The sequence below is a fragment of the Sapajus apella genome, unplaced genomic scaffold (genome assembly GCF_009761245.1).
Source record: "Sapajus apella isolate SASKATOON/1434 unplaced genomic scaffold, GSC_monkey_1.0 scaffold95, whole genome shotgun sequence".
NCBI classification, from domain to species: Eukaryota; Metazoa; Chordata; class Mammalia; order Primates; family Cebidae; genus Sapajus; species Sapajus apella.
Window position 1 is genome coordinate 2,438,978 of NW_022437035.1, and position 14,927 is coordinate 2,453,904.

At 44.7% G+C, this 14,927-nt stretch overlaps 1 protein-coding gene across 6 annotated transcripts in view; it reads left to right on the forward strand.

The window, feature by feature from the left end:
* The window catches only part of MYO18B (myosin XVIIIB), a 285,693-nt gene that overhangs the window by 162,827 nt on the left and 107,939 nt on the right, over window positions 1–14,927 (forward strand). For all 6 annotated transcript variants that reach the window (XM_032256699.1, XM_032256702.1, XM_032256700.1 and 3 more), the window contains 3 exons: window positions 1,171–1,281; window positions 4,749–4,853; window positions 12,518–12,670. In XM_032256699.1, the coding sequence (XP_032112590.1) occupies window positions 1,171–1,281; window positions 4,749–4,853; window positions 12,518–12,670 (369 nt within the window). The remainder of the gene's footprint in view (window positions 1–1,170; window positions 1,282–4,748; window positions 4,854–12,517; window positions 12,671–14,927) is intronic.

Here is a 14,927-nt window from a genome sequence, read left to right on the forward strand (position 1 = left end):
CCCCACACCCACCACCACCACCACCCCCCACACCCCACACTGGATTCAATCACCTCCCATCAGGTCCTTTCCTTGACATGCAGGGATTATGGGAATTACAATTCAAAATGAGATGTAGGTGAGGACACAGACCAAACTGTATCACCCGTCTACACTATTGCATTCCAAATGCTTTTTCATGGGCCAGTAGCATGAAAGAGTACAGATAGATAAATGAAAACTTCAAAGCATAGATTCTTGGGCCCTGTACTCTGAGGATTCTAATCCAGTAGTTCTAGGGTGAAGCCCTGCAGTTCAAATGTTTTAAAAATGCATTTGTAATTCTAATGTGCCACACAGCTTGGGAAGCCAGGGCTTGGGCCACTCTGTCAATTATGCAGATCAGGAAAATGAAGTCTTGAACTCGACCTAGATCTCATGACTTTTTTGCCTTCAACTCTAGAACCTTTTATATGACTTCACACAGTGTTATGCACGGCTCTGTGCCTGTTGCTTGTGTTTTGGAGGTTCTTGTTTAAAAGACCCAGCTCATTCATGGGATCACAGCTCTTAATTTTGTCAGGTTCCCTGGGAGGGAGGGGATAGTCTTTTCCGTTTTCGAAATAATAGGGAAAGAGAAAGTAATATCTATGTATCAGGTACTGTGCTAGGTGCTTTATATGATCTCATTTAATTCTCATAGTAGAATGCTACATTCTAAGACGGTTGTTTTCTGCAGAGAAAGGGGACTGACCTAGAGGTAAAGTGAAATGTCTAAGAACGTTTTGGGCAAGTCGTCTTCTTTTCCAGGCTTTCATGTCTTCATAAACTTTTGTCCTACCATTTATCTATCCATCCACCCACCCAGAAAACCATCGCTGATGCCTGCTCCAGGAATGAGGAATGTGTTTCATCTTAAGTGTGTTGAGAAGGATTCTGAGGCTGTCTGAAGTCAGTGGGAGAGTGTGATTAATAAGTGATGTCTGTCACAAGCACAAGAATGGGTAGAGGCAATATTTAATCTATTTATCACCCCCCATTTGTGATCTTCCAGGACGTCTAGGGAAATAGCCTGACTCTCATTTATGCATTCCAAACATGAAAAATGCAATTGCAATGCCAAGGATGACATGGAGGGCTTGGAGGGTTAGAGTGGGCCGTCCTCACGTGCCGTCCTTGCTGTCCCCTCAGCTCCGCCAGCGGTTCGAGCTGGAGATCGAGCGAATGAAGCAGATGCACCAGAAGGACCGTGAGGACCAGGAGGAGGAACTGGAGGATGTCCGTCAGTCCTGCCAGAAGCGGGTATGTGAGCAGTGAACACAGCTATGCCCTTGGGTCCTGGCAGGTCTGGTATGGATGCTCTCTTCTTTAGAGTGAGGAGGAGGACAGGTTCTGGGATCTGGGGACAAGCTCTCTGCAACCACCTGAGACCTTAGCTTCGAGGTGCCTTCAAGGGTGTAGGAGCGGAAATGCCCATCTTAAATATGATCTTGGAACTTCCAGAAGCCTTTGGAAGCTTCTGGAAGCTCCTGGAAGCTCCAACATAATGACTTAGAGATTTATTTTATTTATTTATTTATTTATTTTGAGACAGAGTGTCACTCTATCACCTAGAGCTAGAGTGCAGTGGCACAATCTCTGCTCACTCCAACCTCTGCTTCTCAGGTTCAAGCAATTCTCCCGTCTTAGCCTCCTGAGTAGCTGGGACTACAGGCACTTGCCACCACGCCCAGCTAATTTTTGTATTTTTAATAGGGACAGAGTTTCACCATATAGCCCAGGCTGGTCTTGAACTCCTGAGCTCGTGATCCACCTGCCTTGGCCTCCCAAAGCGCTGGGATTATAGGTGTGAGCCACTGCACCCTAGAGCTCAGAGATTTCTAGTAAGTCCCCATAATGGCATGTGACTGAGGCTAAGGACTTCTAAATTTCAATAATAGAATCAATTCTTTCTTACTATTTTCCTTACCAGTCAAATCATCTCTTAATGTTTTATCCAAGATCTTTGTAACCATTCCAAACAGTGTGTAAGAAAGCCATAACCCCTTGACATGTTATCACCTAGAAGCCATCAGTATTACTAAGTGTTCTTTTATAGATCTCTTTCACTGTCTACACATGTGGATTTGCGGAGATACTCATTTTCACTAACTGAGGCCGTGCGGTTCTGAAGCCTGTTGGCTCCATGCTGCAGCTTGTCATGGCCTCTTTTTGTGTCTGTAAATACGGATCTAACTTACATGTTTAATAGCTTGACAGTTTTTCACCCAAAGCATGTCCTCTAATTTAGACAACAAATCCCCTATCATTGGACATTCAGATTGTTTCCAGTTTTCTGCCCTTATAACCAATGCTGAGATAAACATTCTTTTTTTTTTTTTTTTTTCTGAGACGGAGTTTTGCTCTTGTGGCCCAGGCTGGAGTGCATTGGCACAATCTCAGCTCACTGCAACCTCCACCTCTTGGGTTCAAGCCATTCTCCTGCCTCAGCCTCCTGAGTAGCTGGGATTATAGGCATGCGCCACCATGCCCAGATAATTTTTGTATTTTTAGTAGAGATGGAGGGAATTTCACCATGTTGGCCAGGCTGGTCTCGAACTCCTGACCTCAGGTGATCTGTCCACCTCTGCCTCCCAAAGGACTGGGATTACAGGTGTGAGCCACTGTGCCCGGCTGAGATAAACATTCTCAGAGACATACTGATGGATATGAATATCAGATTTTCAGAGTAGAATTGCTGGAAAGCTTCGGGTTTAGCCTCGTTGAACAAGTTCTCATGTGTCCTCTATAACGACCTTCCCTCCCTTCTCATCCCCTGAGAATCATACCTGTGTACGGAATACACTCATCTTTACCTTGCTTGGTATGTAGTTTTTATTATTTTGTATACTTTTCAAGATGAGTTTTTCCAGTCTTTATTCTAGAAACAGATATAAACAGAGTGCCTTGTATTTCTCTCAGTCCTAAACAAAATGTTTGAAATGAGCTTGCTTTCTATAGAAGTGACCATCAATCTGTACTTTATTCCCCCTCCGTGAGTTAGGAGATGGAAGCTCCCAGTCCCTGCCTATGTTCCTTCAGGTGAAGGTCGCACACATTTCTGGTTTATTCTAAGAATGTCTCAAAGTATGGTGTGTGCCCTGAGCCAGGGCTCCAATGAGTTGGAGATGTGACCTAGACTCTCCTGAGGCTTTTCTCTGGATGGATTTATAAAAGGAGACAGTGAAGCCAGAGAAAGGTGTTTTTCTCCTGATGACAAACACTGATATTGACTTCTCATTCTGGTGACTGCTCTGTGCAGTCTTTCTCTCACATTGGCAGGAAATCAATAGTTAGTGACCTGGGTGGGAATGCTGGGGCTGTCTGGGGTGGCAGAAAGAGATGGGGTCAGGAGACAGGACACTAACTCCTCTAAACAGCAACTAATTTCAGAGTATGCACTTCTGATCCTCCCTGGGACTTAGTTTGCCCACCCGTGAAATAGGATCTCTGATAGCGTGAGGTGGAAATGGAGGATGGAGGGGATGAGCATGTAAGAGAGGCTGATGGGGGGTGGTCTGCAAAGCACAGCCAGAGTGGGATGTTTGCTCTAGTGGGAAATGCCTGTGTTTGCTGGGTAATTGCTGAGAAATCAGAGCCAGTTGCAAGTTAAACGAGTTGCTCAGAGTCAGATGTCTTAGTTCAGGCTGCTGCAGCAGAATACCATTGTCTAGGTGGCTTAAACAGTAAACATTTATTTATCACAGTTCCGGAGGCTGGGATGTCTGAGATCAAGGTGCTGGCAGATTCAGTGTTTGGTGAGGGCTCTCTTCCTGTCCTGCAGACCACCACCTCCTGTTTGCACACTCACATGGCAGAGAAAGACAGAGAGGAAGACAGCTCTGTGGTGTCTCTTCTTATGAAGGCGCTCATCCCACCAGGAAAGCTTCACCTTCATGGCCTCATCTAAACATAATTACCTCCCTAAGGCCCCACCTCCAGATACTACGGCATTGAGGGTTAGGACTTCACCATATGAATTCTGGAGGGACACATATAGGTTATAACACCAAATAATCTCAAATGCATTTTTTTAACTGCATCATGGTGTATTTAATAAAGGAGGGGGATGCATCTTGATATGTTGGTTATAATATTGTGAAGAGCCTTCAAAAATCAGAGTGTGCCGGGCGCGGCGGCTCATGCTGTAATCCCAGCACTTTGGGAGGCCGAGAGGGGCAGATCACGAGCTCAGGAGTTCAAGAGCAGACTAGCCAACATAGTAAAACCCCGTCTCTACTAAAAATACAAAAAATTAGCCAGACCTGGGGGCAGGCACCTGTAATCCCAGTTACTCCAGAGGCTGAGGCAGGAGAATCACTTGAACTTGGGAGTTGGAGGTTTTAGTGAGCCGAGATTGCACCATTGCACTCCAGCCCAGGTGACAGTGCGAAACTGTCTAAAAAAAAAAAATCAGAGTTCAAAGACTTGTAAATATTCAAGCAGTGGCCATGGCTACAGAAAGGGCACATCTATTCTATTGGGGAGCTGGGGGAGGGGTTACATAGTCAATGGCGTGGGGTTTCCCATCATTGACCAGCCCTCCCTACTGTTGTCCAGCTCCTAAGCTTTGAGGTTCTTGGGTTCTCCCACAGAGGCACCACCTCCCAATCACTAGGGCAGCCTCATGGAACAAAGCCCCAAGCTTCACATCCCTCCTCCTCCGGAGGGTTCTTGCCTTGTGGGATTTGTCCAGATGGAGGTCATTTACCCTGTGTATGCATCCACAGCTCCGTCAGCTAGAAATGCAGCTGGAGCAAGAATATGAAGAGAAGCAGATGGTCCTCCATGAGAAGCAAGATTTGGAAGGCTTGATCGGAACCCTCTGTGACCAGGTAAGGGAGAAATAAATAGCAGACATTCAGAGGGACATGCTCCCTGTCTCAGGGACCTACTCGAGGGCTGGACTGGTGGAAAAATAGCTTGAGGGATACCCTCTCCACCATCAGCTCTGTTCCCACCATATTTACCGGCTCTTCACAGGAGAGCATCAGGTGCCTGCAAACAGCAGGGTTTTGTAAGAACCCATGGAGAATAAACAGAGTGGACCCAGCCAGGAGCGACGGATGAGGTTGTCTTTGCCTTCAGCAGCTGTTGAGGGTCAGAATGTAGACAGTTCTTCCTTTAGGGGGATGTATGTGAATGGCCACTACATTCATGACTGCCCTGAGAACATGACTTTTGCTAGAAGCTGTCAGCCTTGGAGTCGGGCAAATGTAGCTGAAAGCCCCAGAGGGTCCACTTCTGTCTACATGGCTTTCAGTGAGCTAGTTAACCGCTCTAAGCTCCTGATTGGAGCCTTGTGGCATGTGGCTATCACTGTACACCAGGGTTCTCAAGCGCCCATCAATGCACACCTGGGTCCTCACGCCACTATGAACATTTGGAGCTGGATCATTCCTTATGGTAGAGGGCTGTCCTGTGCGTTGCGGGGTATGGTACAGCAACTCTGACCTTTGCCCGCTGCATCCCAGTAGCACACACCTCGGTTGTGACGGCCAGAAATGTCTATAGACATTGCCCAGTGTCCTTTGGGGAAAAAAATCAACCTCCCTCACTACTGAGAACTGTCGCTGTACGGATGTAGCCAGCAGAGCTCAGAGCCAGCTTCCGATTTCGGAGTTGCAAGGAATGGCTCTTGCATCTCCCAGATATTCTAACCCCTTCCTGTGTGGCTTCTACATGAAATCCCAACACTGGAGAGAAATGTCTGTGGCTTCTATGATTTCTTTTAAAGTATCAAAGGAGTGTATTTTCACGTGTTTGCTTAACGTGGGCCTGATGTCTATTAATCAGTAATGGTCTTGTATCAATATCCTTCCCCAAATTCATTAACTTTATTCACAAAACGATGTGGATCCACTTCAGGTGATCCTCTTGGACAGCCATGCCTTGGACAAAATAGGTGCTTATTATGTATTTTAAAACAAATTGATTGAATGAGTGAATTCCACAGCAGGGACACCACAGCAGCAAGATAAGGGCTGGAAACTGAGGGAATCAATATAATCTTCCTTCTTCTCTGGGTTCTCTAATTTTCCAGACGAGCAATTGGCACCATTGAATTCAGAACCGTGGAGGTGGCTTTCCTTCAGCATCAGTGCCAGAGAGCACAGCCCAGTACCGGATTCTAGAATGATAGTGGGGAATCACTGGGAGAAGGTTGCATTCTATTCAGCACAATTTGAGAAAACAGAATAGATAATCCATAAAGGAAGGTTTTTATACATATTAGAAAAATAAAGTTTACATGTAGAGAGAAGATAAGTTGAGATGAATAAAAAGCCAGCTTTTGTGTCAGTCACCAAGCTGGAGCCTTTTAATAAATTAGTACGTTTGATGATTTTAAGTGTTTTTGTTATGACCTTTGCCAAACCCATGGAAAAGCAGAATAATATAATTGGTGTTTTATGCACCCAGCACTCAGGGTTCACATAAATTAACATGTTGCCGTTTCTTATTCAGATGTTTTTAAGGAAACAAAACATTTTAAGAACGGTTGGTGGCCTCTTTATGTCCCTTCTTAATCTCACTCCTGGCTCTGCTTTCCTCTTTCTTTCCTCCCTCCCCAGATGAAACCATCACCTGGAAGTTGAAGTGTATAATTCCCCTGAATGGATGTTTCAGCTTTAGCCATATGCAGCGTGCATGATTCTGCATTTTACTTTGTCCCTTCTATATTACGTTTTTGAGATTAGTCCGTCATGGCACATGCAGTTCTAATTAATTCATTTAACTGCTGTGCAGTATTCATTTTTAAAAATCCCATTCTTCTATCGATGGGTAGTTAGTTACTTCCACCCTAAAACCTGAAACTGCAATGCTTAGTCTCCCGTCTGTCTTGCTGTGCACACGGGCACGTGTCTCTCCAGGGTACATAGCTAGAAGAGGAATTGCTGACTCCTGGGAATGTACAATTTGGGAATTATTAAATATCGCTCAGATTGTTCCCCAAAGTGATGGCAGCAGTTTCTACCGTCACCAGCCGTGTCTGAGATTTTACTTCTTCACGTCCCCACCGACATGGGGCACTGTCAGACATTTTTAAACATTTTTTCCAGGCATCGGGTGCTAAATGGTACTGCATGGCCGTCATTACTAGGGATGCTGTGCATTTTTTTTTTTTTTTTTTGAAGACGGAGTTTAATCATGTTACCCAGGCTGGAGTGCAATGGTGCGATCTCGGCTCACCGCAACCTCCGCCTCCTGGGTTCAGGCAATTCTCCTGCCTCAGCCTCCTGAGTAGCTGGGATTACAGGCACGCACCACCATGCCCAGCTAATTTTTTGTATTTTTAGTAGAGACGGGGTTTCACCATGTTGACCAGGATGGTCTCGATCTCTTGACCTCGTGATCCACCCGCCTCGGCCTCCCAAAGTGCTGGGATTACAGGCTTGAGCCACCGCGCCCGGCCCGCTGTGCATTTTTCACATGCTGATTGTGGCTTTTTCTTATGTGAATTGCCTGTTCATAGAATTTTGTCTCCTTTTTCTCTATTGATCGTTCATGATCTTTACAAGATGTGAATCCATTTTCAGTTATGTATTTTGCAAATATCTCCTACACTATGGATAATCGTTTCACTTTATTATATCCTTGGCTTAATAAAAGTGTTTTTAATGTAGTCATGTTAATCAAGCATGTTTCATGGTTTGTGCTTTTGTATCTTAAGATACTGTTCTTTAACTGAGTTCACAAAAATGTCATCGTGTGTCTTAAAAGTTCTAAAGTATTGCTTTTGACATTTTCAGGTCTTTAATCCATCTAGATTTTATTGCGGTTCATAGTGTGAGGTGGGAATCGGTCTTCCTCAATATGGATGAACTTCGTTTCATTTCATACATTTTCTTCCACAATTACCATGTATGCCTGGGTGTGTTTATGAATGCCTCATTGTGGCTCGTTGGGTTTTTCGTCTGTCTCTCCACCATATGGTCTTCAAGGCTGGGTTTTGATAACTTGTAGGACAGCTTACCTTGCCTATCTTTAAAATTGCCTGTTTTCTTGACCCTTTAATCTTCTTATTTAGATTCTATTACAAAACCTGATGTAATATGCATTGATTTACTAGTTAGTTGGGAACAACTGACTTTTTAAATATTAAATGATTATATGATTGCATAAGTTCTCTCCATTTATGTGTGGCTTTCAATAATATTTTATTATTTTTATCTATACAGGTCTTGGACTTTTTTTTAGATTTATTTTCAGGAAGCATCGTTTCTATGGCTATTCTGAATAGAACATTTTTCTGTATTCTATCTATATTTCAACAAATTATTTTGGCATATGAGAATAGCATCGATTATCATGCATTGATCTTGTATCTAGCAAACTTCCTGAACGCTTATTATCTTTTATATCATCTGTAGGCTTTCTTGGATTTTCTGCCTTGACAATCTTATCATTTGAAAGTAAGAATAGTTTTGAGTCTTGACCATGAATTGGGTCAACAAAGATCTCAACTAATTCAAAGAAAAAACGTTATACTTTCTACTTCTTGTTTTTTTCCTTGTGTTATTTCATTAGCTTGTTATAATGACTCCTATATTTGAAACTATTTTGTATCATCTTACTTTGCGTTTTGCTAGTTTTTGTTCCTTTACATTGCTTTCCCTCTATCCCTTTCCTACTTTTGGATAGACTAATACTTTCTATGACACCTTTTGAACTATTGTTTTGGAAGCTACAAACTCTATTTGTGTTCTTTCGGTGGTTACTCAGAAATTTTAAGATATATGCTTAACCATAATTTTTACTGACATTAATTTTCACAGTAATGTGGGATAGATATTATTTCCTTTATGAATGAAAGAAGTGAGGCTTGGAAAAGTAAAGCAACTTGCCCAGGATTGCATAGCAAGTTAGTACCCGAGGCGGATTTTAAATGACGTCTATATTATTTGAATGTCATTTTAAAAACCTATCATGATTTTGCTGAAAAGTGAAAAGGTTCGCTTAGCTGGAACCATAATTTTGTGGATCATCTTTTTTGCATAGTGTTCTCAAGCAGCCCAGTTCTGCCATTAATTTGCGAAACCCTCAACAACACACATTCTCTCCCCCAAGCCTCAATTTCCCCGTCTGTAAAGTGGTTTGATTATCCCTAACAGGACTCCTAGATCACATTTTAGTAGTGCTTGGAGATTCCTTTGGTAATGGACATTTAACAACCTCCCCTAACAATTTGTCTTTATGATAAATGGTGAACCAACTCAAGTTGGAATATAGTTTCTCACAACACTGAACATCATTTAGATTTATTAGTTAAGTATTCACCATCTTTATCAAAGTTTGAATCTTTGTGCTACAAAATGGAAACTCACAGAATGACATTTATTTCCCATTAACCGAATGACTGGTATTTTTTGCTCTTTTCTCTTGTAGCAATTTATTATAAATGGGAGGATGACTGGTCTGAGAGTTTCTTGTGAATTTTGTTTGCAGTGCTCCCTCTGGAAAGGAGTTAGTGCCAGCATTTTCAGGGGCTTTCAGGCAGTGAAGGCCGCACAGTCTGAGCCATCTCTACTGCACGGTCAGTGTCAATATCAGGGAATGCCTCTGATGCTAACTCGCCCCACAGGAAAATTAAAGGCGCTTTAGGATATATGCAAAACAAAAACAGACACAAGCATAAGAAATGTGTACGCCGGGCATGGTGGCTCACACCTGTAATCCCAGCACTTTGGCAGGCTGAGGTGGATGGATCACGAGGTCAGGAGTTTGAGACCAGCCTGGCCAAGATGGTGAAACCCTGTCTCTACTAAAAATACAAAAATCAGCCAGACATGGTGGTGGGTGCCTGTACTCCCAGCTACTCAGGAGTCTGAGGCAGGAGAAACGCTTGAACCTGGGTGGTGGAGGTTGCAGTGAGCCCAGATCGTGCCACTGCACTCTAGCCTGGGCGACAGAGCAAGACTCTGTCAGATGAAAGAAAGAAAGAAAGAAAGAAAGAAAGAAAGAAAGAAAGAAAGAGAGAAGAAAAGAAAGAAGGAAAGAAAGAGAAAGAAAGAGAGAAGAAAAGAAAGAAATGTGCAAAGCCCACTGCCTAAGTGTAGTCGTGGTAAGAATCTGGGTTCTAGGGTCAGTAAATCAGAGCTCAGGAAGCAGCTCCACTAGGCACTGTGGTTCAATGGTTAGAGACTTACATCCTACTGCTGAGCTGCCTGGATTCAGATCTCTGCACAGCCACTTCGTAGCAGTATGACGCTGTTGTTCCTCCATTTCCCTGTGACAGTACACACGTAAGAGCCCTGGGTAACCTCTTTCACTTTGCAACCTGCCCCCACTCCAGGGTTTTATACCCTCACGGCAACCACTCAGAAGTGCACAGCCCAGCTTGTTCCTCACCTCTCTGCCTTCACTCATTAAGCGCCTTCTGCCTAAAATGCCCTTCGTCCACCCCCCCTAGCTAGGAGTAGCTACCTGCTACTTCCCAATTCCATCCCAGCCTGAGCTGGATAATGCTCCTCTGTGCCCCCATAATATATACATTTTTTCAGAATTAAAGTCTAAAACACACCTATCTAATGGTATATTTTACAAAAATTACCACTTTGCAGCCAGGAAAGCTGGATTCATGTTCCAACTCTGCCACTTACTAGCTGTGTGGTCTCAGGCAAATTACTTCATCTTTGCGAACTTCAGTTTCATTATCTGTAAAATGGGAATCATAATACTATATGCCTCATTGATTCATCATGATGACGAAGTGCATTGCTAGCTATAAAGTGTTTAGAATAGTATATGACACTTAGAAAGTGTCTATAAATGTACGCTATTACTACATTTATAAAGGCAATAATAATAAGGTCTATTTTAAGGAGATTGTCACAGGAGCTAAATGCAGTAACATGTGACAAAGAGCCTGGCAGGATGCCTAGCCCTCAACTCAGTTCAGCAGGTGAGATTGTGTGTGTGTGTGTTTATAATAGAACAGCATTTTAAACTTAACAAAACAATACATTTCAGAAACGAAGGCTGTATTCTAAGAACTAACTAGTTTTTCAAAGAATTCAAAACCAGCAGTAGATAAATAGAAATATAAAATCTAGAGGAACACATTCTAGGTCACCAGACAATACTCCTAATCTTTTATATTTGCAAAGCACTCAGCAGCGTACAAAGTGCTTTGGAATCCATGATCGCATTTGATCCTTGCCTTATCTCAACATGGAGGGTTTTTTTAAAAAAAAAACCTCTCTTTTTGTGGATGAGAAAACTCAGGTTCAGAGATGTGGTGTGACTCAGCTACTGTTCCCTCATCAGCAAATGGTGAGCCAGGGTTTAAAGCCTAAATTTTCTCATTCTCAACCCCATGTGTTTTTTCTAGAATATTCCAGAACTTTCTGAGCATCCCAGGAAATAGTTAGCATTTGATGTGGAGACACAGATTTCCAGGTGTGTGAAAACCAAACCCCAGTGTTGAGGCACCTACACCCTGTTTTTTTTTTTTTAAAACTCCCCAGCTGATGAACAGGCCCATGTTGTATCCTATGGTCTCCTGAAGAGTCCAAGAAAAGAGTCATTAGTTTCTTTCAGGGATGTTAACACGTTGTCTTTTAAGTCAGTGCTGTTTCCAGAGAGGTCACCGGCTGTCGGAATTTCAGGTAGGGCCCTGGTGTAATTCCGCACCTCTTCTGCTTTGGCTCAGCTGTACTTTTTGGCCGCTGAAAGCTGTCAAGGAGTCTAAGGTCACACTCCTATTGCCCAGTCCAGAAAGTGTCTTCTTTTATCAAGGTACTCCCTTGACAACTGTCCCCTGCAAATTCAACATTCTGGAGGAAGGAATGTGCTCACCTCTGGGTAAGCTTCTTCTGCAGAAGATGATCTCATTTGCTTGTCCTTAAACTGGCAAACAGGGCCAAAGAACAGAAAAGATGACTTAAATCATCAAAAGGGGCACATCTACAGTTTACCAAGGTGTAACACACATGCAGAGAACTCTGTATCCCATGTGTACAGCTCAGTGAATTTTCATAAACTCACAAACAACACCAGATCAATAACATTAATAACTCCCTAGAAGTCTATAGGTCTATAGGCTGTGTCCAGTCACTGCCCACCCCTGGGCTCTCCTGACTTCTATCAGCAGAACCTGGCCAGCAGCAGAGGGATTCACCTGGCACATGAGGCTCTTACAAGATGAGGTAGGGTCATACTGATGACTTCTGTGCAAAAGACGGGATGACAGAGTGGCTTTGGATCCATACAGGTTGTGACAGCGGTAAAGACAGCAAGTCGTATTTCCTATACATTTATTCTGTGTCAAGCATTAGGTTAGGCATGTATTTAATTTTCACAGAAGCCCAGTGTGGTTGGTGCCAATCCCATTTCTCAGTTGAGGAGACTGAGGCTCAGGGAGGAGAATGGTCTCATCCAAGGTCACACAGTGTGAGTGGTAGAGGCAGGATTTGAACCAGGGAGCCTGGTTCTGGAAAACTTAGACCCTGGCCACTGCTTCACCACCTAATCTCATGGGTTTTCCTTTGGCTTTCAGATTGGCCATCGGGACTTTGACGTGGAGAAGCGACTTCGGAGAGACCTCAAGAGGACACATGCACTGTTGTCAGACGTGCAGCTCCTTCTGGGCACCATGGAGGATGGCAAGACATCAGTCAGCAAGGAGGAGCTGGAGAAAGTGCACAGCCAGGTGGGTGTCTCGAGAATCAGGCTGGAAAGGATGCAATGACCTGGAGAGAATGGCTCCTCCTTCCAGGTACGAGCAGAATCATAGTGCCAACCTCCGACTTTCACAGACCTGCAGGGAGGTGGGGGACATTTTGGGACTGCAGAGATCATGTGGAGTGTAGGTGAGGAGGAGGGGTCTAAGAAGGAGTCCTGTTCCCTTCTTCAGGGACGAGGCAGAATTTGTCTGCCTGGGAGGGCTTGGGCAGATCAGCACTGGCCACAATGGCTGAATGCAGTGTGCCTGGTGTGTGTGTGTGTGTGTGTGTGTGTGTGTGTGTGTGTGTGTGTGTGGTGACTGCTAAGACTAGGTGTAAGCCAAATAGCAATAGTGCCATTAGTGCCAGTTGTGCAAAACCAATGCTTAACAACAGCAACGGTTACACAAACTTTGGCAGTTTGACTGCCTATTAGTATGCTAATGTATTGATCAAGACACGATGTTGACCACTGGCTGCTACCAGCTGGAGCCCTCACTAGGTCCTGGGTCCTCTGTGTCTCTGTACATGGTGCTGCAGGGTGTTCTCAGGAGAGTTGAGTGAGGTGAGGATCATCAACTTCATTTCACAAGTGGAGGTGGTCGGGTGGCAGAGAGGTGAGATGACCCACCCAGTTCCACACAGCTTGAAAGCTGCAGAACCAGGATTTGAACCCAGGTCTTCAGGCTCTACCATCCCTAGCTGCCTCAAAGGAGGACGGGAGGAGTGGCAGGTCTGAGGGTGGTAGAGAGGTGAGGCCAGAGCAGAGCACCTCAGGAGATATGATGAGAGTGGGGGCTGTTCTGGAGGCAGACAGTGTGGCCCAGGGCAGCCAGTGTTGAGAAATGTGAATGGATCCCACAGGGTGGTGCAAGCCTTGGGGAGAGAGGTCCCAAAGCTGAATGACGTAGCAGGGACTCAGGATTTTCTACCAGTCTTCATGGGGAGCTGAAGACACCTGGGGAGGCTCAGAGCGCTGCTGGGAGTGTCGTGCCCATGCAATTGATGTTACCTCCCCTGGATAAGTCATTCTTGCTGAGCCCAGATGCCTTCACCACCATCTCCCTTCTTGGAGGATTACCGTCTCTTCCTCCAATCAGGGTGAACCAGGCCTGAAACCCATGTTTCCCAACTCCAAACCCAGTGCTCTTCTTTTTCCTTCTGGAGACAAAGCCCATGATGACAAGCAGGTCCCCAGGAGGGCAGCAAAAGAGGAGACTCTATGGCGCCAAGTGTTGGAAACAGAGATCCCAGAGCTTCTGCTGCTTCCAGTCTCTGCTGTCAGTTTCTGTCTGTAAAACAAAACATTTCAGTTGGAGCTTATGCACTTAACTAGAAGACCTCAACCAAGCCAAAACAGAACAAAAACCTAAATTCAGACTTGCTTTGGATTTCAGCAGTCTCTCCCAGGATCCAGCCCAGGGCCCCACGCCGTATTTTGTTGTCATGCCTGCCCAGTCTACTCTGGTCTGGGACAGTTTCTCAGGCTTACCTTGCTTTTCATGACCCTGGCAGTTTTGAGGAGCACTGGACAGGTATCCTATTGGGTATCCTTTAATCTAGGTTTATGGTTTTCTCATGAATAGACCAAGTTTACGTGCTATTGGAAAGAATACGGCAGAAGTACAATGGTCAAACCAGAAGACACTGGGAGGGCTCTTCCATCTGGAAAATTCTACAACTCTTAGCCATCTCCGTCATCAAATCATTCTCTTCTAGGGTGACCCAGCATCCTGTCTTAGTCTTGGACTTTCTTAGCTTTAGCGCTGGAAGTCCTAGGTCCTGGGCAAGCCAGGATGGTTGGTTCTTCTGTCCTCATCATGGCCATGTCAGGAAGCCAGAATCTCCTGTGCTTGAACACACCACTCCACTTCATCCTCATGATGCCCCTAGGGAAGGGGAGGTGGGATTGTGCCCATTTTACAGATGGGAAAATGTTGTTCAGAGGTGGCAAGTGGTATGCCCAAAGCAGCACAGCAAGTAAGTGGTAGAGTCGGGATCTGAATACAAAGCTTGTGATTCTAAGTGCAGAATGGGGAGATGCTTTTGACTCACATTGCATCTTCCTGCCTGCTTGGCTGACCAGGTGGGTGGGGAACCTTGAGCCACCTGGCTTGCCTCCACGTAGGCAGAAGAGCTGTCTGGTGGGCCAGGAATTTTGAGTTCAAGCAACTCCCTTGGCAGAAGGCCACATGCCTGCCATCTTCCATCAAAATGTCCCCAGTGCTACAGCACCCAAGCCTC